The sequence below is a fragment of the Siniperca chuatsi genome, linkage group LG7 (assembly GCF_020085105.1).
Source record: "Siniperca chuatsi isolate FFG_IHB_CAS linkage group LG7, ASM2008510v1, whole genome shotgun sequence".
NCBI classification, from domain to species: domain Eukaryota; kingdom Metazoa; phylum Chordata; class Actinopteri; order Centrarchiformes; family Sinipercidae; genus Siniperca; species Siniperca chuatsi.
Window position 1 is genome coordinate 5,316,214 of NC_058048.1, and position 21,723 is coordinate 5,337,936.

General features: G+C 41.0%; 1 protein-coding gene across 4 annotated transcripts in view; it reads left to right on the plus strand.

The window, feature by feature from the left end:
* Positions 1–1,196: 1,196 nt before the first annotated feature.
* usp2a (ubiquitin specific peptidase 2a) overlaps positions 1,197–21,723 on the plus strand; it is a 44,866-nt gene continuing 24,339 nt past the window's right edge. Inside the window, exons 1-3 of one of the 4 annotated variants that reach the window (XM_044201857.1) lie at positions 1,197–1,424; positions 3,995–4,118; positions 14,810–15,659. In XM_044201857.1, the coding sequence (XP_044057792.1) occupies positions 14,877–15,659 (783 nt within the window). In that variant the 5' untranslated portion in view covers positions 1,197–1,424; positions 3,995–4,118; positions 14,810–14,876. Of the gene's footprint in view, positions 1,425–1,766; positions 2,091–3,045; positions 3,164–3,249; positions 3,590–3,994; positions 4,119–14,809; positions 15,660–21,723 lie in introns of those variants that run through there. The other 3 variants (XM_044201860.1, XM_044201858.1, XM_044201859.1) reach the window with 3 other exon arrangements.

Below are 21,723 nucleotides of genomic sequence, written 5' to 3' on the forward strand. Positions count from 1 at the left end.
CTCGGTGTGTGACACTTTGTTTCATTCATAGCAGCAGCTTTGGAACCATGTCAGGCGCCCGGATGTGTTTCAGGGTACAGATGGTTATACTGCAGTATGATTTTATGACACTTTGATGCAGATGCTCGCAGAATCCAGCAAGAATGACTACTTGAGTGCTGGAACTATACTTGGAATGCTTAAAAGAAACAATCTTTAACATGATCTATTAGGAGATCTCCTCCAATATTTGCCTCAACCAACCATGAATATAGAAAATACATTTTTATAAAGAGTATTGTAGGAGAATTAAAAGTCATGTTGAACACAGTAACATCACTGCATATAAACATAAAATTCAGTTAATATGATAAAATAATATAAAATGTTTAATATATTTATTTAACAGCATTTTTCTTTTATAGTTCTTGAATTATTAAGACATTCGAACATCACAAAAATGGTACGCTTTATTAATTTCTTCTAAAAATGGGTTTGTGTATAAGATTTTAGCAGCAAAATAGCCTATGTAAAACAAATAATACTATACTGTGATGGCAACAAATAAACAACAATGATCTCTGTGTTAGGAGGTACTTATTCCATATTAACTATTCATTTTATTTACTTAATTTGCTTACTTAAATCCATTAGCATTAGTATATTTCCTGTTTCGTTTATTTTTTTAGTAGCTGTATACTAGTACTAAAAAAATAAACGAAACAGGAAAATGATATCAATAACGTCTGTATTTTTACGCAGCAGATATCAATATCACAGTATCTGGTGACAGTTCCAGTTGCATTCACAATCCGAACAAAGCTTATGGTTTAAAAAAAACAACTATACATACATTTGAGGTGAGTGAAGTTATTCTGTTGGCATTGGTTTTTCCAACAGTTTCTCATTAAAGCATTTACACTTATTGGGTGGAGTAAGCATTATTTTTAGTAGTATTTACCACTGGAAAGCTTACCTGAACTGTATTTCTGGTGGTACTTAGACCTACAACCACAAAGCTGAAGTACCCGTGTTCCCCATATGCTTGAACGCAGCATTTCTTTAATGAAGGAACTCTCTGATGTTTACGTTCATCACCATGGCGACGGTGTAGGAGGCGGGTCGCTGCGCTGGCTGGTGACGCTAACGGAGAGGTATGAACCAATCAGAAACTAGCTCTGTTACCGGACTGACGTCACCGTTAAAGCGAAAAGAACCGTTACTTGGTTGCTGAACTCTACAACTGCAAAGGGATAGAAGATATGGCTGAATACCATCGTAGTCTTGATTAAAGCCCATGGCGGTGTGGTCTTCTATCTAACATTAGCGTCCATCCTTCACGTTAATTTAAGTACTGGTCTAAAAAGCAGCACAAACCAGCCATAAAGATACTTTTGGGGGGCGTTTCGCTGCCCGTTTGGATCGGGATGATCTCCAACTGTGAGGTGAGTGAATGCAGTTAACTAACGTTAACGTTACCACCATAACCCTGATAGGTACTGTTCTCTCCTATGCACAGAAGCACAAGCCAAACTCCTATCAAACTCTGGCAATGTTACGCTGCCTTGCTTCTCGGGATATGAATACAAACATTGCCAATCACCATGTAGCACACTTTAGAAGTCACAATGAGACACTACAATATTCGGCATAATACATGGCTGCGAAACAGGTCTCTATTTCTGTATAATTTCAAGTTATAACTCAGGTAACGTTACAGAAACTGCCCTACTGTGTTCTGGGGGAAGAACAACAGCTGAACCAACTCAAAGTTCAAATACTGTGGATTTAAGTCTTGATTATTGTGTCGGATATAGCTATGCCTAAGAGTGGAGTGGTGTCCTAGCAAGTTTAACGGTCCTAGCTATGTTATTACCCGTGGTCTGCCTGTAAGCAGTGCTACAATTCACTTCCACACTACCGATCAGCGCGGGGGTCTCTGACCAACTGGCGTTACGTTAACACCGCTGCTGTTTTGGCTACACCGATACTGCATTCTTGAGTTAGCTTGCGAGATAGCTATGCTAGTTAACTAACCGACGCGGGACGTCCACCGAGCTTACTCCTGTTTTATACAGTATATGGGTTACACAGACGAAATAACCATGCAGGTTAGTTAATACGCGTTGTACTAACTTTGGGACGGTAAGTTTTGGCTGTTTCAATCTCCTCTCCGCCCCCTTCATGGACAGTAGTATGTCAAAACTGACCCGCTTCCATTACCGAGCTACGCTCCCGGGTCTGATGTAATCACGTGTGAAATAACATTAACGTTATCACCAAACTCTATGAGGGTTCTTTCAAATACATTGATGTTTGCCTCAAATCAGTCTGTTCGGAACATATTCAAACGGCCGCACTGCAGTGCATCAACTATGGCTTCTGTGCCGGTGTCGTCCCATCCCCTCCCAGTGTCATGTAATACCCCTCACAGAGACCGTCCACCACAGTCCGTCTTTTTCCATTGTCTTGCACACACACGTCAACTGCTTTCCTGTGTTAGTAAATACTCGATTTAATTTGGTAATTGACTGCTAATGTATGTTTTTGTATGTATGTTAACACCAGTATTGCAACTATACATGTGTGGCCGGAATGAGGGAGGAATAAGGTGGAATAGGATTTTCATTTTGAAGAAATTGAAATGACATGTAGAAGATAAGTCGTATTATACTGTAATACAATTAGTACCGTCAGTGTTAAAACCGATGACAAATTTCATTGTAATATGTGAAATTTTAGAGCAACTGACAGCCAACAAATTACTCAGTATGGCTGTCTGTGGCGTATACAGTATCTATGCCATTTGCTATGCAGTGGCACTATTACTGGAGGACCTCAGAGACGCCTGCAGATGAATCATGATCCAGTGAAACTTCAGATTTTAATTTCTGTGAAAGCAGCCAATCTGCTGGCTAAAGCAGTGTGGAGGACCTGATGCTTACCCAGCTTGGCTTATAAAAAGCCTTAATGCTAGTCCTTTAAGAGCAAATTGGAATGCAGCTGAGTGTTGAGTGACCTGCAGAGGTCATAGGCGTCTGCTATATTTACCGGCTCTGTAACTTGATCTGTGGCATTCTGGATCGGTGTGCTCATACTATCCTCTCATACTCTGGGGCCACAGCCTCCCAAGTAGCACCCCATTGCTTTCTGTCTATTGGCCTGGCCGCTCAGAACAACAAGGGTGAGCCTCTTACGGACCAACTTAACCACCACTCTTCCTCCCTTTTCTTCTTTTAGGTACCTGCTTATCAGTTGAATGCCTCCGGTGTGGGCTGTTTGCTCAGCCGTAGGGCACGTCTTCCCAAGGAGACAATGATAGAGGACAGGGATAACACTTCAGAAAGTTCCGGATTTTTCTAGCATGAGTAGAACTGTGAACAACTCTCCGGGTTACGGCACATCACCAGTTGATATGTGTGAAGTTTGCACTGGATAGTGAAAATATGTATAATAGCTGGGTGTGATGGCAAAATACGAGCTTTGAAACAAGTGCTGGAAGATCCACATAATGAAGCTGTACAAGATGGAGTCAACTTTCTTTTTATAACTGAGCAACTTTTCCGGATTTGATAATACGAGCTGAAGGATGCATCATCAATCTTTAATGGTTGGACATGAAATCCGGAGAATGTGTTGACCGGTGGCCTGTATGCTCACTTCACGCTGAACGTATCTGCTGTAAAGTGAAACAGTTTGCTGAGAGAGATAGCCCAAAACAGATCAAGGAGACATTGATTTCTGCTATCTTTGTCAAGTTATAGGCCTATAGGGAATATGATATTTCTCACGTGCAGCATTTGCTGTCCTCTGTCCAACTAGATAGTTTGGTAGCACTATTTGACAGCACGTGATCTAGTGATACTGTATGTAATTGTCTGTTTCAGATTACACTTATCTAAATAAAATTCCCCAGTCAACAGAAAAAGATCAAACGTTTTTAATGTTGCTGTTTGACTGTTTTGTCCTGTGTGTTGAATGGTATGTCATGTAACATGTCTGTGTGTTTCCACAGGAGTGATCAGTGTCCCAAAGCCTGTGTGTGTGTATGTACACTGTGGGGTAGCAACAGTAGAATGAGCTGCCCCAGAGCCGTCACAGTCTGCAGGGACTGACACACGCCGCTACAAATACGGCAGGTAACTACTTCACACACATGCTTTACACACACACACACACACACACACACACACACACACACACACACACACACACACACACACACACACACACACACACACACAAGATGCTCCAGTTGACAGTGTGAAGTTTGAAGTATCCTCAAGTACACGTAGCTCATAGTGCATTCCCGTTGTTGCATGTAAGGGCAGAGTTGTACATCACTGATTGCATGGTTCAGATGTGTCACAGCAGAATTGACTTGTCAGGAGTCAGAAAAAGTTAGAAAAATAAGTTCTGTGTTATGTTTTATCAGCTTACCAATGACTCACAGAAATGACTAAACTGGAAAGGTGATGCTGCACGTCAGTTCCTTCTCAGTTTACAGCATTACTGCCATGTAGACATTTAGACTGTGACACTAATAGAACATTTAAATTGCAGCTTACACTGCTAAAAGGTTTTGATGATGCCAATATCATTGAAAAAAAACCTCAATCTGTTATATAATACAGTGATGGTAACATATTCAGATTTCTAATGGAGACCAGTTTATCTAGTGGATTTGAAAAAAAGAATTAAAAGAAAGCCAGAGAAAATAAATAGATTTTAAGGTGCTTTTTAAAGATGTTCACTGATTTGGCTTCTCTGAGACTATGTGAGGCTGTTTGAGATTTGAGAAGCAACAGCAGCAAAAGCACAATCACCTTTAGTTTTCAGCCTTGACCTTGAAACAATGAGAAGTCCCTGCTCGGATGATCTGAAGCTTCTCCTAGAGGTCACAGGGCACAACAATTCCTTTAAATACAGACCACGTAGTGCCTTGTATGTCAAATGTAACATTTGAATCCTAAAAGTGACAGGGAGTCACTGGAGAAAAGCCAAAACTGGTGTAATGTGTAATCTGTGTTTAGTTTTTGTTCAAAGCCTCACTGCAGAGTTCTCGACCAGCTGGATTTGAGATAGAGAAGATTTCCTGAGGCAGGGGAACAAAGTCCAGATAGACCAATAAATCGACCAGGCCGATATCAGTTTGATCAGTTTGAGGCTGATGATTAACAACAAATTTCAGTACAGAAATGCCAAACTAGGTTTGAGGTAATTTAGAAACAGTGTCACCGTTACATAGTATACCAGAGAACACTGACAAGATGATTTTTACACTGTAAAATGTCCCACTTAGTATGTATATTGGTCACCATTATTAAAAACAAAACAAATGTAAGGGATCTGGATCAACATTGTTTGTTTCTATAATGTCTATATGTTAAAAATTACCATTGGCTGATATATCGTTATTGGATTTTTTTAAACTCACAAATATTGATATCAGGATTGGCCTCAAAAATCCAGTATCAGTTGGGCTGTAGTATCTGTGCCAGTAAAAAGAATTTCTGTTTTGTCACAGTTAAGTCAGTTTTGAATTGTGTGTCAAGCTTCATAGAGTTATTGTGATAATAGAGGGACAATGAAAATAATGATAAGAGTTTTCAAAGCAGCTAACAGGCAGCATGTACGCAGAAAACAGGACTGGACCAACAAAGGATCCTTGTGGCACACCACATATTACAGGGGCTGAAAACAGGATCCTTTATGGAGCCATGGAACCTTTGGTCTGACAGATAAGATTTAAACCACTCACATATGGTTCCAGGTATCCCAGCGCACCTTCTGAGCCTAACAGTGTCAAATGTAGCACTTAGTAGAGTGCGCTTTTATGAGAATGTCGGTTGTGACACGAAGAAGAGTGGTCTCTGTTGCGAATTTATAAAATATAGTATTGTTTCCTGGAATATCTAGAATTTGTACAGGAGGAAGCTCTTCTAAAATCTTATTGACAGTATCATTTTTAGACCAAGTCTTTGAAATCAAAAGTGAGTGACATCATCATTGACATCAGGTGAGCTATAGTGCAGCTGGTGATTGACTCTTTGCAAAAAGATAGGAAGCCGCTTCTGTGTATCTAATGCTTCTCTCAGCATCACTCAGTGGAATGGCACAGATTGATAGGCATTTCAAATAATAATGTCATCTAATTGACCAAATGATTAGCTCAATGAATAAAGAATTATGCCAGTCAGCTGCAGAGGCTAAAGCATCAATCACTGAAGCCTGCAGATTCAGTCCTCTCTGAGGTCACTGCTGTTTTATGGCCTCTCATGTGAGTCACCAACAGATGGTGGTAATGATTAATGCAAATTAGCTGCTCCTCTCCAGGTTTTCATATTGTAGAAAACTCCGGAAACTGGAGGGAATTTACTTGTAGCAGAACATGAAGTTGTGTATGAAACATGAACAAAAACAATCTTTTCTCCTCAGGTGCAACATGTAGTGTTTTGGGGGTGTGAATTGTTTTTGAGAGTTTGATAAAGTATGTTACAGGATGGAAAATGAAAGGTAACAGAGCTGTCACAGTCAGAGCTTTGGAAGGCACTGCTTGAGGGGCTAGGACAAGCAAAATCATTGATATTTAATCTTAATATCTCTTTCATAGCATTTTTTACGAACCAGATGTTTTTATTGCCACTTTAATTTTGTGGTTTTATTTGGCACTCTCTATTCATTTGCTTTTTTTCTTCATATCTAGCTGTAAATAAGGTATTATACTGTATACAGCATTGTACTGCCCGTCACAAGACATGGCTGAGGGGAAAACAAGTGTCTAACCAGTATCTAGGGAAGGCTGGAGAAGGTCCAAGTAGTCAAGCCTAGTTTTAATACGAAACAGCTTGGCAGCTAGTTGTCATGGGCAGAAAGGGAGGGCAGAGGCGTCAGTGTGGCCCTCACAGACATCAACAGTCTCTTATCTGCTCACATTTCAGTATATATATAGCGCCTGCAAGACCAAGCCAAACCCAGCACAGCTCAGAGACCTCCTGATAGCCCCCATGTTGATTTCTAACATTATTCCTTATGAGAACAACACCACGTCTACGTCGTGGCCTTTAGCAGCCAGTTGGTGGTGACAAAAACAGAGCTGAAAGGAGAGCAAATATTTGACTTCCATTAACCAAGTGGTTAGAAACATGACTCCAAATGATTGGTAATGTTGCTCCGTGTCTGCTAAATTTGTAAATAGGTAACTCTTTACAACTTGTGCTGCCCCAAAGTAGCAAAAACATCTATTAATGCAGGTGTAAACTCAAGAGGCGCTTCCACCGGTGCACCCATATAATTTTCCACATCTAATTTTCAACACTAGCAGGCTGAGACATAACATAGGAGAGCACAATAAAGAAAAGATCGGATTATTAGTGTGACATGCTTTGGCGTGATTCTGGGCTGCTTATTTGGACATCCATGGTGAGAAGTGTGGACGCAGGCTGAAGGAATGTCGTTAAACAAAATGGAAATCTAATCTAATTATCAGGATAGCAATAATATGCCTCGTCATTGCTTTTTTTTGCCTTTTGGTTGCTTGTAGAAGTGCCGTCCACTGTCAGCCAAGTAATCAGTTAGACATTTGTATTGATCAGCAAACCTTATTGACTCACCACAGATAAACTGTATTATGGTCAGTTTGTGCTGTAGTGTTGTGAAATATTAAGCTGTTTGTTGCACCTTTATTATGTGTCTTCTGTGCCTGTTTCTATCCTCATGGAAATAGGTGTATCTGACCCAGCACTGAACTTGACTTAGAATCCCAGTACTCGTCCCCAAAACTGCACTGACTCAGCTGAGATTGAGCTAACCATTTACTATAGTACGGCACTTCTCCACACACTCACGCAGATGCACCGACGCTCACTCCAGATCGCCAGAGAGCATCCGTGCTGATGTCACCTCGGGGCACGGCAGCTGTGGCGTCCTGCGTCATCACACACACTCTCCTACTGCACTTAAGATTGGCTCCGCTCTCTAATAGGCCAGGGGGAGGCCTGGGAGGACAATATGTACTGTAAGAGATCTGACTCACTGACTCATTAGAATGATGGATTTTCAACAGAAGCACATTTCAGCAAGCTAATAGACAATGTATCTGTGGCTCTTAGAAACGGCCATATAAATTCATATACAAAAATGATCTAAATTTAAGGCTTTAAAAAGTTCTTACAAATATTTTCTCCATATTGGCCATGTTTATTTTCAAGGTTTTGTCATTGTAGATAGTAAAATGCAGTTTACGCATTTACGCATCCACATTACACATATAGACATCAAGTCTTCAGACCTCTTATTTCTCTCTTTTTTTGACAGTAATTATCTGTAGTTTCAGAGCCTTCAAATCAAAGGTAATTTGCTCGCTGCTTGTGTTTTGTTAGTTGTTTTCCTGTTTATTGTTTTTGTCTTTAAACTGCTCTTGAATCTAGTTCCTGGTAGTGAAGTGAGGTTCCTAAAAAGCTGGCTTTAGTTGGTTTTCTGAAACCTGCCCAGTAAGTGAAACCTCATCTCTCCAGCTCAGCCAAGAATTGCCAGCAGTCAGCTTCTAAAATCTTCTCACTGGGCTCATGCAGTCACTTCTGCCACTCTGTTGACAGCTTTCTTAATACAGATTTAGTAGAAGCTTGGCAGACCAACCGGCTCTTTCATAGTAGTAGAATGTTGTATTTTCATTGTTACTTTCTATTTTCCTCTGGCTTCTCATATTTGATTCTATCTTATCCTGTTCTATAATTTTCCAGCTGCACAGAAGCTCGTTTGGCAGAGCTTTTTCATTTCCTTGGTGGTTTTCTAAAGGAAGTGAAGGAATACAGAGCATTAAGTGCAGCCAGCAGTCTGTAGCTCTGATAGTAAGTGTAAATTGGCTCTGGAATATGCCCTGCTGCTACTTTAAAGTCCTTTATGCGTCGGTAGCAAGCAAACAAATGCAGCTTGTTGCCACGGTAGCTATGGTAACTACTGGTTAGCACAACCTCAGGGGAGGCTGAAAATGCAGAGTAGCCAGAGTGCACTTGTGTGTGTGTTTGTGGCACATGCTCGTGCCTGTGCGTGTGTTGTTGTTTCCGTGGAGACACCTCCTCTCAGAAATGAAATCCATAGTTTGCTATCATCTCATCAATCCTGTGTGTCCATGTTGTGTGGTGTTACTCCCACGGGTGTGACGTGCTGTTTGCACTTCACTCTTAGCAGCTCGCCCACCAGGCTAGCCCGAGCTTGTTTCACTCAGCTGCACTGGCACAGCTGTGGGAATACAGAGAGGTGCATGCATGAGACAGTTAGGCTTAGGTTTAGGTTTAGGTTTAATCAAGGGTTCAATGGACTTACATGCTAAACTTATTTGAGGGTTGTAAAGTTCCAAAATATCATAGAACCCCAAATAAACACAAGAAAACCACAGACTGATAAGAATTTGTCTTTGCTGTTCATGACTGGGTATTGTGGAACTGTTTGAGAACCACTGCTTTAGTGAAGAGCCATGTTTATACAGTGGGTCTTACTGACAGTTTTGTCAGAGAAAACACAACTCATGGTACTACAGATCGTCCAGGATTCTCACTGTAATTCCACTCACATGTTTTTTATCATTCTGTGTACACAGTGTGAGAAGTCACATAATGAAGGTGTGAGCTAGTGTGATGATAAGGATGCGGTGGTCTTACCAGCCGCAGCCTTGTAAATCGCTAGAATTAGCAGTGATGAATACATTTCGCCTCAATCAAAGTCGGGTACAAGCTTTGACAGTGCTGCTTGGCTAGTGTTCCCTCAGGCAGCAAACTACTAGCTCAAATGATCTGGATAGGAATTTTAGTCCACTCTTATGTACTCCACTCAGATTATTAGATTAGTTTAAGGCAATTTGGACGCACATTAAAAAAACACCAGAGCCCGATTTTTGTGGCCACTGCTGATGTTGATAATTTTAAAAATCTGATAACAATATATTGGCCTATACTCATTTTTTTAACATATTCAAACGTACCATATAAACCCACTTGCAACTTCTGAGTCAAATAAAAACAAACTACATCATAATTTTTTGCTGTGTGATGTTCCTTCCAATGGAGCTGCTTGTTACATAAATGACACTTTTAATTGTAAGCCAATCAGATTTGTCGATATTGAGTTATTGAAGTACATGTGTGATGTGCCTGCTGATCCCAGAAGAAGTTGCAAAAAACCTTTGGTGATTTTGGTACCCTCAGAAGAAAACATTTTTTGCATATTTCTACTCCTGTTTTCGATAAGTACTCAATTTGTTATCAGAAGTTAAGTGATTAGTGTTTTGAATAAGAAATATGTTAAAATCTTACTTGAATTAGAAATATTGTTTCTTTAGAAATCAAAGTATGGGTTTTAGCGTGCCAGCAAACTACATGCTGCAACAATACAGCAGCTGCATAGTATGGTCAATGACATAAAGCATGTAACTTATAGTTTACATTTTTGTATGCTGTTTATATTATTATACTGTTAAACAGACAATACACGTGTATGTTTATCTTTATTTATTTTTTAATTAACTTTTTACCTCAAAGGGTACACTAGCAAAACAAATCACACTGTCTGGGGTGGATGTAAATGAGTATAGCTAATTACTTCTCTGCATTATCAATTTATACTTTTCATGTTATGTTAGTGCACCATGTACAGATTCATTTCATATAGCTGTTTTTTTAATGTCGCGTGTCTTTTAACCCTAAATTCACTGATGTTCACTTTAAGCCCACTTGACTGTGTTTCAAAGGGGATTTTCTCCCTTTTGAACTTTGAACCGTTTAAGTTATAGGCTAATGATACATGAGCTTCAAGATGTTGTGACTGATGTCTCCTCACAATGAGCTTTATGTTTTAATGCTGCTCCACAGTGAACTGAATGGTTTTAAAATGTTGTTTTACCAGCCTAAATGTGAAAATCAGTAAAGTTATTGTTTAATTGTAAATCCTGAAATTGAGTCATGAGAACATGAGTATTGAACCTGCAATTTTTTTTCTTTCAGTCAGTTGGTCTTCAGAAATCTTCATAAAAACATCTGCGCTTCTAACCAGCTGGCTGGAAACAAAAATCTTGGCCAGTTTCAAATGCCAACAGCACACCATGGGATACAGATACAGACAAAATGAAAATAGCTATTTAGAGCTGAGAGTTTACAGATTTGAATAGAACAATTTTATATTGATAAGATTTTTTAAATATATTTTATTTATCAACAAATCATGAAGTGGGCTTATTTGGAACACCTATGGGCCCAAAGGGTACGTTAGATACCAATTAAGCCAATTCTAGACTTCTGACATATTTTGACACATTAAACAATAAAAACATTAGAAATTAGTATAAAATAATCATTGACACTTCAAATGAGAGATTAGACTTCCATTTTAACTCAAATGTTCTCACTTAAATTGGGGCAGTATTTATTAAAAATGTCTGAAAAGCGATTTGGTGGGCTTAATATGGACGTTTACCCTAACATAAACTAACATTTTTGATAAGGATTACCATAAATTTGTATTTTAAGGTATTGTGACCAATGTACGTACTGTCGATTTATCCACATATTGGGGTCACAGTAGCTCATTTCACCTCTTCTAATGTTTGTCTTGGTGGCAATTATTGTGAAATTATTGTTCCAGGAGGTGTTAAATAGAGGTGGAACTGATCTTAAATCTTTGATTCTCTATGCTGATTTGAATATTTTCGTTAAGATTTGAAGCCACTGGTTATGTAGTTTGTTCTTGTTGTTAAAGCTATTAATAACATGGTTTAAAATCGAAAGTATTTCTCTATAACCTTAAATATTCATGACTAAAAATGCAAAAATCCAAGTTGAAGTTTGGGGAAAAAACATGTTATTATTTTGTTAGAATCACATAGATCTTTGCTGACATATGATGTTAATGCAGGTGAATTTTTTGATTTGAAAGTTTGGTTCTCTCTTAATTCTCTCATCCCTCCCTAACCGTGGCGAAATAGGCAAGACTCCGAGGTCTGTTTCGTATGTCAGCTGCCGCGTCAAGTACATATAGCAGAACACTGGCTGACCGTAGCCCCAGTTTGTACCTCCCACACATAGCCACTGGCCTTGTTGGCATAAGCAAGTGATATGCGGTGGTGGAACAACATGAACAACATTTATTCCTCTGCAGTAGCAGTAAGCACAACACATGGGCCCGCCGATAACTGTGCTATGTTCAGAGCTCAACAAGATATTAGGGCTGACGAACAGCAACATTACCCGCATTAACAGCAGGGTTATGTACTGACACTCCCCCACAGACACACAGTGGAGAGCCTCTCGTAGCAGAGCTGCTAGCTCCTCTACAACACAGGTATCCACAAAGTAACTCTCTCAAAGGGACATAAACATGCTTCCCTGTCTTTCAGAGAGTCTGACAGTATCTTCTCATGGCTGGTTAGCTCTGACTACCAGCTTCCACTTTCATCACGTGACGCACATTGGCCCAAAAAATATTTTTCCCACACACAATAATTGGAAAAGGAGCCGCTGTAAAACGGCCCATACATGTTTTGGTTTTTTTTGGAGCGTCACAAACCCCAAGAAATTTTTATTTTCAGAATCGCATCAGCGGTCATTGTCATGCTTCAGACTTTCTTCAGTTCAGTCTTGGATTTTTAAGTGAGTTCGGTCTGTGGCTTGCTCTGTACAGTTCTGTACAAAACTAGGCCTATATAGCTTAGCAGCCATTCTATCTGCAACAGAGTTATTGCACCAGGTTTGTGTCTGTATATTCTGCGGTCTTTTTGTAAGTTTGTTGTTTGAATGACAAGTGTATGACAGGTGACTCAAACTATCACACTAGTTGTGGCGGTTGATGCCTGTTTGTTCCACCTCAGTCCCCGCCAGGCTTCCCGCCACATTGCCCAAACCTGGTCATTTTCTGGCTCTAGTAACAACAAGACAAATGTGGTGAAGGACAGGAAATCCAGGCTCAGTCCCATCAGAAATCTATGGGTGATGTCAGAGACACAGTGTTCATGTTTTACTGTTGCCATCTGCATTACAGTGCCAAAACCAAAATAACCCTCCAAACACTGCTGCTGCCAAATTATAGAAACAAACCTACCTACCAAGCCTGTCTTTAGCTGGCTCTCTTAAAGCAATGCCAGCTTCTTGGTGCTGTTAGCCGGGCTGGCTTAGCAGTACTCAACTGAATGGCCACATTCATGGCCTGGCCTGCCTCTGTGCGTTTTGGCCAACAGTGTGTGTTGGCCTGTCTCCAGCATGCTGACTGTCTGCTAACTCCAGATCCATATGCTGAATTATTGATAGACGAGTGGTCACTGAGAGAGAGCGGCAGAGGGAGAAAGCGATCCAGAAGGAGGGGAAATTACACTGAGGAGAAGTAGGTGCATTCGGAGAGAAGGCGGGGTGCCGAGGACGAAGACAGAGAGCGAGAGAGGATAGGGAGCAGTGAGAGAGAGAGAGAGAGATTAAAGAAATAGGATCCTCCCTCACTGAACTCAACACGGATCAGCAACACCAGATACTTTTATTTATTCAGACGCTGCTGTGCATGTGAACAAGAGCCTCTCTCTGCGTCTGCCGCCACAGGAACACACTGTGCTGCCTGCCTGGCTTTACCTCCAACACCCAGCTGAACTCTCCCATTATAGCCGTGGGAGACACACACTATCCCGAGAGGAGGAGGAAGAGGGGTGGGATGGTGCCATGCAAGAGAGGGGATTTTCAATTTGAGATGTCAAAATAGTCAGGAGAGATTCTATTCCATATTTCTATTTAACTCCTTGATTTTAGAATGGGATTAATGTTGGTAGGAGAAGGGGGTTGAAGTGGGTTTTCCAAGTGAGTGGGATTTAGAGCCCAGCAGAAGATGCTGTGCCTTCCTTGAGCATTAGATCACACCTAAATAGTGTATCAGCAAGCATGCTAGCTAGCGCTGATTGTGTCACAACAAGTCTGTCTGTACTGGATTGTCATGCTCCTCGGAGTTTATCAAATCTGAGAAAATTACTCACGTGACATCACTTTGAGTAGTCAGTTTAGGCTTGGAAACTACACTTGCACCCAATTTATAAGCTTTCGGTCACAGAGACCTTCGTCAGAGCCAAATACACACAGAAACATACTGTATAGTCTGTCACAGGGAGGGAGGGAGGGAGGATCATCAATTAATAATCAACACACACACACACACAGAGCATTATCTGAAAACATGGTCACAAATGTTTATTCCTCTTCAAAACATAGAAAAACACACTGTCGTCACAAATCGTCCCTTGTCAACCAAGATCACTGCAGAACAGAGAGTTACATCTGCCAGTACAAGCATAGATTATAACATAACTTTCATATCAAAGTCCTCATTAAGGCCCCAAGGTTGTAGAGGGCCCAAGGTATGGATCCAAAAAACTTCCCTTTGACAATGCCACAGTGTCTTTTATTATAATACCTGAGTGAGAAAGACATTTTTGCTTTGAAGTTTGAAAAAGTTCCATTGTCTTTGTAGGCTAATGTAGTGGAGACATCTTAGATCAGTTTGCACTTACTCTTGCATTATGTACCACACAGAAAAAACATCAACTTTGTTGACAATTAAAGGAGACGCAATTGTCACTCATAGATTATCTAAATGATGGAAGTTTCAAGTTGTTGTAAGTTGATTTTGATAGCATAGTGCACTGAATGGAACTGAATTGAATCATTGTGTGTCTTTAAAACCAGATTAATGCTTAGTGACGTCAGGATAAATGATGTCCTAGCTCGTGCTTACATTGTAGCTGTAGTGTAAGTATTGATTTGATTATCGCTGATGAACTAATACTCGTGCCTCTTTGCTGTGGCTGCAGTCGATGCAGTCTTCCAGAGGCTCTCCCTCCCTGTGGCTGAGAAACCAGCAGCAGCAGCAGCAGCAGCATGTCCCGCGTCTCCTCCACTGCCAAGCGCTACACTGGCTCCTCCTACACCAGCCACTACAGCTCCTACAGCTCCTCCCTGACCCCAGGCCTTAGCCCCTACAGCGAGCGGGACAGGCTGTCCTCCTACAAGTCCCCCACCTCTTCCTCAGGTTACTCCTCCTCCAGCTATCTGAGCAGCTCCGCCGCCCGCAGCCGCAACTACAGCACCTCCTCAGACCCCGACCGCGACCGGGGTCGTGCCATCCCGCGCACCGACATCCTCGGAAGCAGCGGCATCAGCAGCAGCAGCCGCCGGAGCGAGAGCCTCAGCAGAACCCCCGTTAAGAGCTATGGAGGGTCGGGACTGAGTGGGGGATCGGCCTACACCGGCTACAGTTCCTACTCTTCGTCGTCGGCCCAGCCCAGCTACCTCTCCTCTTCACCGGTGGCCTCCAGCATCTTGCTCAACCGACGAAAATCTGTATCCCAGAGTGACTTGAGCAGGGACCTGGCCTCTCTGGGCCTCAGTGACGCCTCCTCCTCTTCCTCCACCCCGTCTTCTTCCACCAGTGCCCTGCGGAGCTACCGCAGTCGGACCAGCGATGTGGCCAACTCGTATGGCACTAGCTCGCGCCCGGGCCACTCAGGCCTGTCGCGGAGCTCTACTCAGGAGGCCCTCTCGCGGAGCTCCACCCAGGAGGCCTTCAGCAGCAGCAGCAGCAGCAGCAGCAGAGCATACAACTCTTCGACATGGGAGCCGAGCAGTAACGGGCTGTCCGACTCCCCCACCAGGGACTCCACGGTAAGAGAATGTCCTCTGTTCTAGCACATGCTGGCTTGAAGCTTGCTGCTTTTATTGAGGATGTACTGCTCCAGAGGGGATCAATATCCAGGGGCTGAGTAAGGCTGAATGGAGTCATAGCTGCAGTCTTCACCACAGAGGCACACTGGTTTCATTTCATTAGTTTCACACACGGTAAAGCCCCACAATGCTTTGTGGCCTCTGAGAGTACTGTTTTTTTACCAAATGGGGGCACTATTGCTCAAATTAATGTCAATGCACTTGAAGTCCTGGTTTCCTGGTTTCCATGGTTATGTGACAAATGAGCTCTTAACATGGATACCTGACCCCCTCTAACCCAGCAATTAGCTAGCTTACACCTCTCAGAAGGGGGGCTATGATGAGCTGGGTCTGCAGGCCACTAGCCTCATCTCTAAGCTCAGTATTAATGACCGGAGCTTCCTCTATGCAGGTCAGAAAGCACAACTGACCCACTTCCCCCCGGGATTAGTGCTGATAACCGCTTCCATGAGTGGAGGGGGGGGTAAAAGAGAATTAGGGAGAATTTGTGGTAAATCTTTACTTGAAAGTGCTCTTCGGTGCATTTCATGAAGTTATAACTACGAATAAATATCTCTTATACCATAGTTTTCAAACATTGGATCAGACATACATTGACTATAAAATTATACGGAATGGGGCACAATAAAGTTTCATTTCAAAGCGAGTTCTGTTGCACATCATGTTCATTATATTACACTCTTATTGTTGTAACTACCATTTGTTTATTAACAAAGTAATTACCATGCACTCTCAGGTGAACTTCTAATGCATCAGAATGTTTTATGAGTACCACTTTAAGTAAAGCATGTCGTTTTTATTGGCCACCTCTCCTTGAGCATATTAATATGTCCACGTGTCAAGCTTCCACTAACTTGTTCACATTTCTCCAACAATGATTCAGGATTGATCACTACATTAAAAGGAAGGCCCATTCTCTTAAAAAAGAACATGATTGATGAAGTCATATATTTATGGACTTGTGGTGCAACCCCAAAACACCGCAATACAGCACACAGTGCAATGCATAATGGACACAAAAATAGCTGTACTTGACAAGATAATGCAATACAATACAACCATAATGGAGCTGAAACAATTAGTTAATTAATCCATTAGTGGAACGACAGAAAATTAATCAGCAAATGTTTTTATAACCAATTCATCGTTTGAGTAAATTTTTCCCTCGTTCCAGTGTCTCCTTTGTGAGAATTTTCTGTTTTATATTATTGTAAATTGAATATCTTTGCGTTTTGGACAGCTGGTCGGATAAATGAAACATTTAAAGATGTCAACTCTGGCTCTGGGAAAATGTAAAGGGTGTGCTTCATTATTTTCTGACATTGTATAGACAAAACAAGTAAGGAGTTAATCGAGAAAATAATCTGCCCATTGATTGATAATGAAAATATTCGTCAGTTGCAGCCCTAAACAACCACATGAAAAACTGACCACTCAAAATGTAGCATAGAGTCAATTTAGCACCTTTCGTTTTTCAACAAAAGCCAAACATTATAAACTTTACATATATTCTTGGTCATTGAACTAGGTTACATTATATTGTACAAGCATTTCTGTGTCCAGCCCATGTATGCCTCATTATTTGTTGTTTTTCTTGACAGCTAATTCACATACAAAAGTTTAGGGCTCATTTGGCTTGGGAACATTCAGAATTTTTAGACCCTAGCACACAAAAAGGATTTATGTTGGATGATGTACAGTGTGGTGTTACTCTCATGACATACGTACATGGAGTAACAGCTTGTCATGCCGATGATAAACACTTGAATGACTAACATATGGAATAAGGGAGGTTTAACAATATTAACTGGTCTTGTGGTGGGGCTTCCTGCTGTCATCATGAGGTATACTTGAAAAAATAAACCATTTTCTAAGAAATAGATTAACGTGACCTAAACATTACAAAACCCTGGGCTCTACTGAGTCAAAGACAAAGATCACTTTATCACCATGAGACTGCTGAGGGGGGCTGTACTAAAACTAGAATTTAAACACTGGACACAGTAATTCCTTGTTGCTTGTAAAAACAAATGTTATAGTGTACTATGAGCCTGCAGCTCATAACTGTGAAACACAAAGAGACTGTTCGGTATGCCTCCTAACCATGGACCATGAGCTAATGTCCATGTATCAATATCAAGTCAGTAACTCACAGCACCTCATAAAGTATAACTGACCCTCTCCTGCAGTGGAATTTGCAAGCTTGAACTTGACTTTTATTCTCATTTAACCTATCCAGTAATCAACACCTATCCATCATGCACGGACGGAGAAGTACAGGGCTTTAACTGGATGTCACCAGCTGGGCTGTTTGTACTGTTAATTAACCCCAGGCCCGTTAGTCTGGGCACATTTAATCACCCTCCTCCCCCCGGGGCTGGGCGTCTGCACTGATAAAGATTTTAGAGCACCAAAACCAGCCTCAGTGAGGATCCTGAGTTTGATGTTGTGTTATGTTTACATAATGGTAATGTGTAGTACTGAAACATTTGGACAGGTGAAGCAAGGGGAATTTCAAGAAGAAGAATGTGTTAATATCTTCTTTAAAAAATTTAACGATTGACATAAAATATGTCGTCATTTTGGTAATTGAGAGATTTTTGATGCCCAATTCAGTACCATAACTTTCTTTATGTGGTGCGATTTAAACTGTCTCTGTACATCCCTGTCCCTCTTCTTGACACAAAGAAGTGCGAAGCGGCCAGAGTGAGCAGGATTTGAACATTTTAGCAGTACATTAAGGCTTTATTCCCTTTTTTTCTGTTGTACAATATTGTGTCAAAAATGTTGAAATAATGATGTAGATGCAGAAAATCTACAACTAAATGATGATCTGCACAGTTAAATTACTCCATGAATGTTGAAATGGCTTCCCATAAGCAGTGCCTCTACTGCAGACAACCCTCTCTCTCTCTCTCTCTCTCTCTCTCTCTCTCTGTATATACTGTATATATCCCTCTACCCCAGTTTGATCATCTCTTCCCTCCCAGCTGCTCCCTGTTTTCCTATGAAAGTAATCAACTCCTCATTCTCCTCCTAACATTTTGTTCAACACAGCTTTAGTTTGATTGTTGATCGAGTTGCCAAAGATGTCGTCCAGTTCCCTAGTGTCCAGTGAATGCAATGATACCAGTCCTACAGAATGACTAGAGAACAACTTAAATTAACACTAGTTCTGCTCTTGTTGTAATATGAATATTTAAACTGACTGCTGCCTATAAAGGGTCTCTTGAAATAGCCCTGGCAAAACAAGGTAAACCCAGTCCTTATAGTTCCTCAGAAGCTTACAACACAAAAATAGCAGCTGCTGGTGCCTCATGGTCCTGCTCATCTTGTGCCATGTTTATGAGTAAGGCAAGCTGGTTAACATGACTATTGTTCTTGTTTTCCCTGTTTCTCATGCATGATATTCAAATCAGACCAGGTCACGTACGAGAAAAAAACAAATGATGTAAGCATTTTAATGGCTTTACTAAGCATCAGATTCCCAGTGTCTGGCTTGCTGTATGCAGTCTTATTCATCATCTGTTTCTCTCACGCCACTTTCAAGAATATCGTACATTTCTTTGAATTCCTCACAACTTTTTTTTTTTATAATTAGGTACAGCGTGTTTACTAACTGCTGGTCGCTGTTGTCGTGCATTAGCAGGTTTTGACATGGCTCTCACAGCTGATCAGCTCTGACAAGGCACTTTACAAAGGCAGATAACAATACACAAGCCTTTCACATAATTGGTGGTAAGTCAAACTGGGTCACCTACAATGCAAAGCTATGCTTTACCAACCAAGCTTAAAAGAAAACTACCAGTTTATTACATCTTGGGTTTTATTTTCTCAGCTCTGGCCATTGTTTCTAACAGTTGTGATAATATTGTACTCAACAAAATAATTGCTGAGATCTCAGAATTGCTAAAAAATAGGTCCAACAGTACAAGAAACACAAGCGGTCAGATGATCATACAAGTTGTTAAACTCTCAGGTTAGTCTAACTTTATTATTTTTATTATTACCCAAGCTTTGCTGTAGTCGTGCGCACTCACACTTCTTGTTACGGGTTCATTCACTTTCAGTTCCCCAAATGAAGTGGTTTAGATAATCTGACTGTTGGCTTGTTCGCAGCCTGTCTGATCGTCTTACTGCTAAATATCAGTATTGGCTTCAAACTCAGTTCAACCCTGTTTATTACGGTCCAAACTTGTTTTTGTTCAGGAGCCATGTGTGTCACTTACACTTTTCCTCATTGGCTACGACACACAAACAGCCACAATAAGGCCAGGGTGGCATGCCTGAGTAAGAGCTGTCTTGATTCTGCCCCAAGTTATTCTGCTCAGGCTTTGTGTCTAGCCTTTAGCCTTTCTGTTGAGTCAACAATATTTTTAGGCCGTCTGACTCTCAGTTCGCCACCTTGGTCAGACAGCTTATGCTTTCATAAAAAAAACGCAGTCTTGCACAATTTGAAGCTTTACTTTGTTCTTTGGCAAATGAAGGCCAGCCGGCCAGCACATTAGTAGTTCAGTTATGGGTCTGCTTATAGGGTTTGTGGGTCAGTGTATCCTTATCCCAGTGTGACCTTATCCAGGTCAGGGTCATGGTGGGCAGAGTGTGCAGCAGCCCAGATTTCCTTTTTTACGTCCCCCACTTCTTGTGGAGGTCCCTAAACACTTCTATGCCAGCTAGGAAATCAACATTTACTATTCAGTTCAGTTCACTTCAATTTTATTTATAGAGCCCAAATTCATAACAGAAGTTATCTCACTGCACTTTTCCTATAGAGCAGGTCTAGACCGTACTCTTTATAATATTATTTACAGAGACCCAAAAAATCCCACCATGAGCAAGCACTTGGCGACAGTGGCAAGGAAAAACGTCCTTTAAGAGGCAGAAACCTCGAGCAGAACCAGACTCAGGGCGGGCGGCCATCTGCTGCTGCCAGTTGGGTTGGGTTGACTATCTGGTCATTTGTGCTTGGTAGACTTCATTATCAGGCATCCAAACCACCTCATAACTTTACTCGAGGGTTGATGAAGGTTTACCAATAACTCAAGAGCTTTGCTTTGTGGGTCAGCTTTACCCTCACCACCACAGTCTGATACAATGGTTGCATTACTGCAGATGAAGCCCAGTCACACCTAGATTTAGTTTTCTTTGGTCCTAGCCATAATGGAAATATTGAGCATTTTAGTTCATTCTTGACCTTGGAAATAATAGTTTAATAAAATAATCTTAACTTAAGGTCCATGTAAAAGCTCTTTTCAGGGCTTTAAACCACTTATGGTCTTCATCATCAGTGGAAATTTGCTCAGTTGTCATCGTCTGACGTAAGTATGGAACTTCAGTCATGAAATGTATAAATACAGTATATTTTATAGAGAGTTGAAAGCTATAGAAAAAGCTAGTAAGTGCACCTTGAGTTACAATAATTTTGCCAGGAAAAATTAAAATTGTATTTGTTCATTTTTTATTCTATTAATTTAGACCAGAGGGTTTTCATCCCAGGGGTGCAGGAGAGTTGAAGGGGCCCTAACTGAGTCATAACTGAGTCAAATCTGGGTCTGGCTTACATTTCCCGAGGATATAATTAATGGGGTGGGTGATATGGCCAAAATCTTCTATCACGGTATATGTAATTTTATATCATAGTAGTGATATCACCAGAACCCGGTCCTGATTTGTTACATGGCCTGCAAATTACCATCCATTAATCCCGAATATATAGCACAGAATCATCAGCGTTTTAGGGATAGCAAAGGAAACAGGAAACAGGAATCGCTAATAGCTGATGTGGCATACTTTTAATGGTGCCAATTTGCCAAAATGTAAACAAATCTCTGCCGGTGGACACATTTCTACTGTAGAGGAAACATTGCAATTCTTCTTCAAACCATCATATTATGGGAATTATAGTTCCAAATGTTTATCCCTGAAATCAAAGTAAGATAAAGAATAATAATAGGAGTAACAAAATCCATTCATATTACATAGATTGATAGATACTTTACAATGT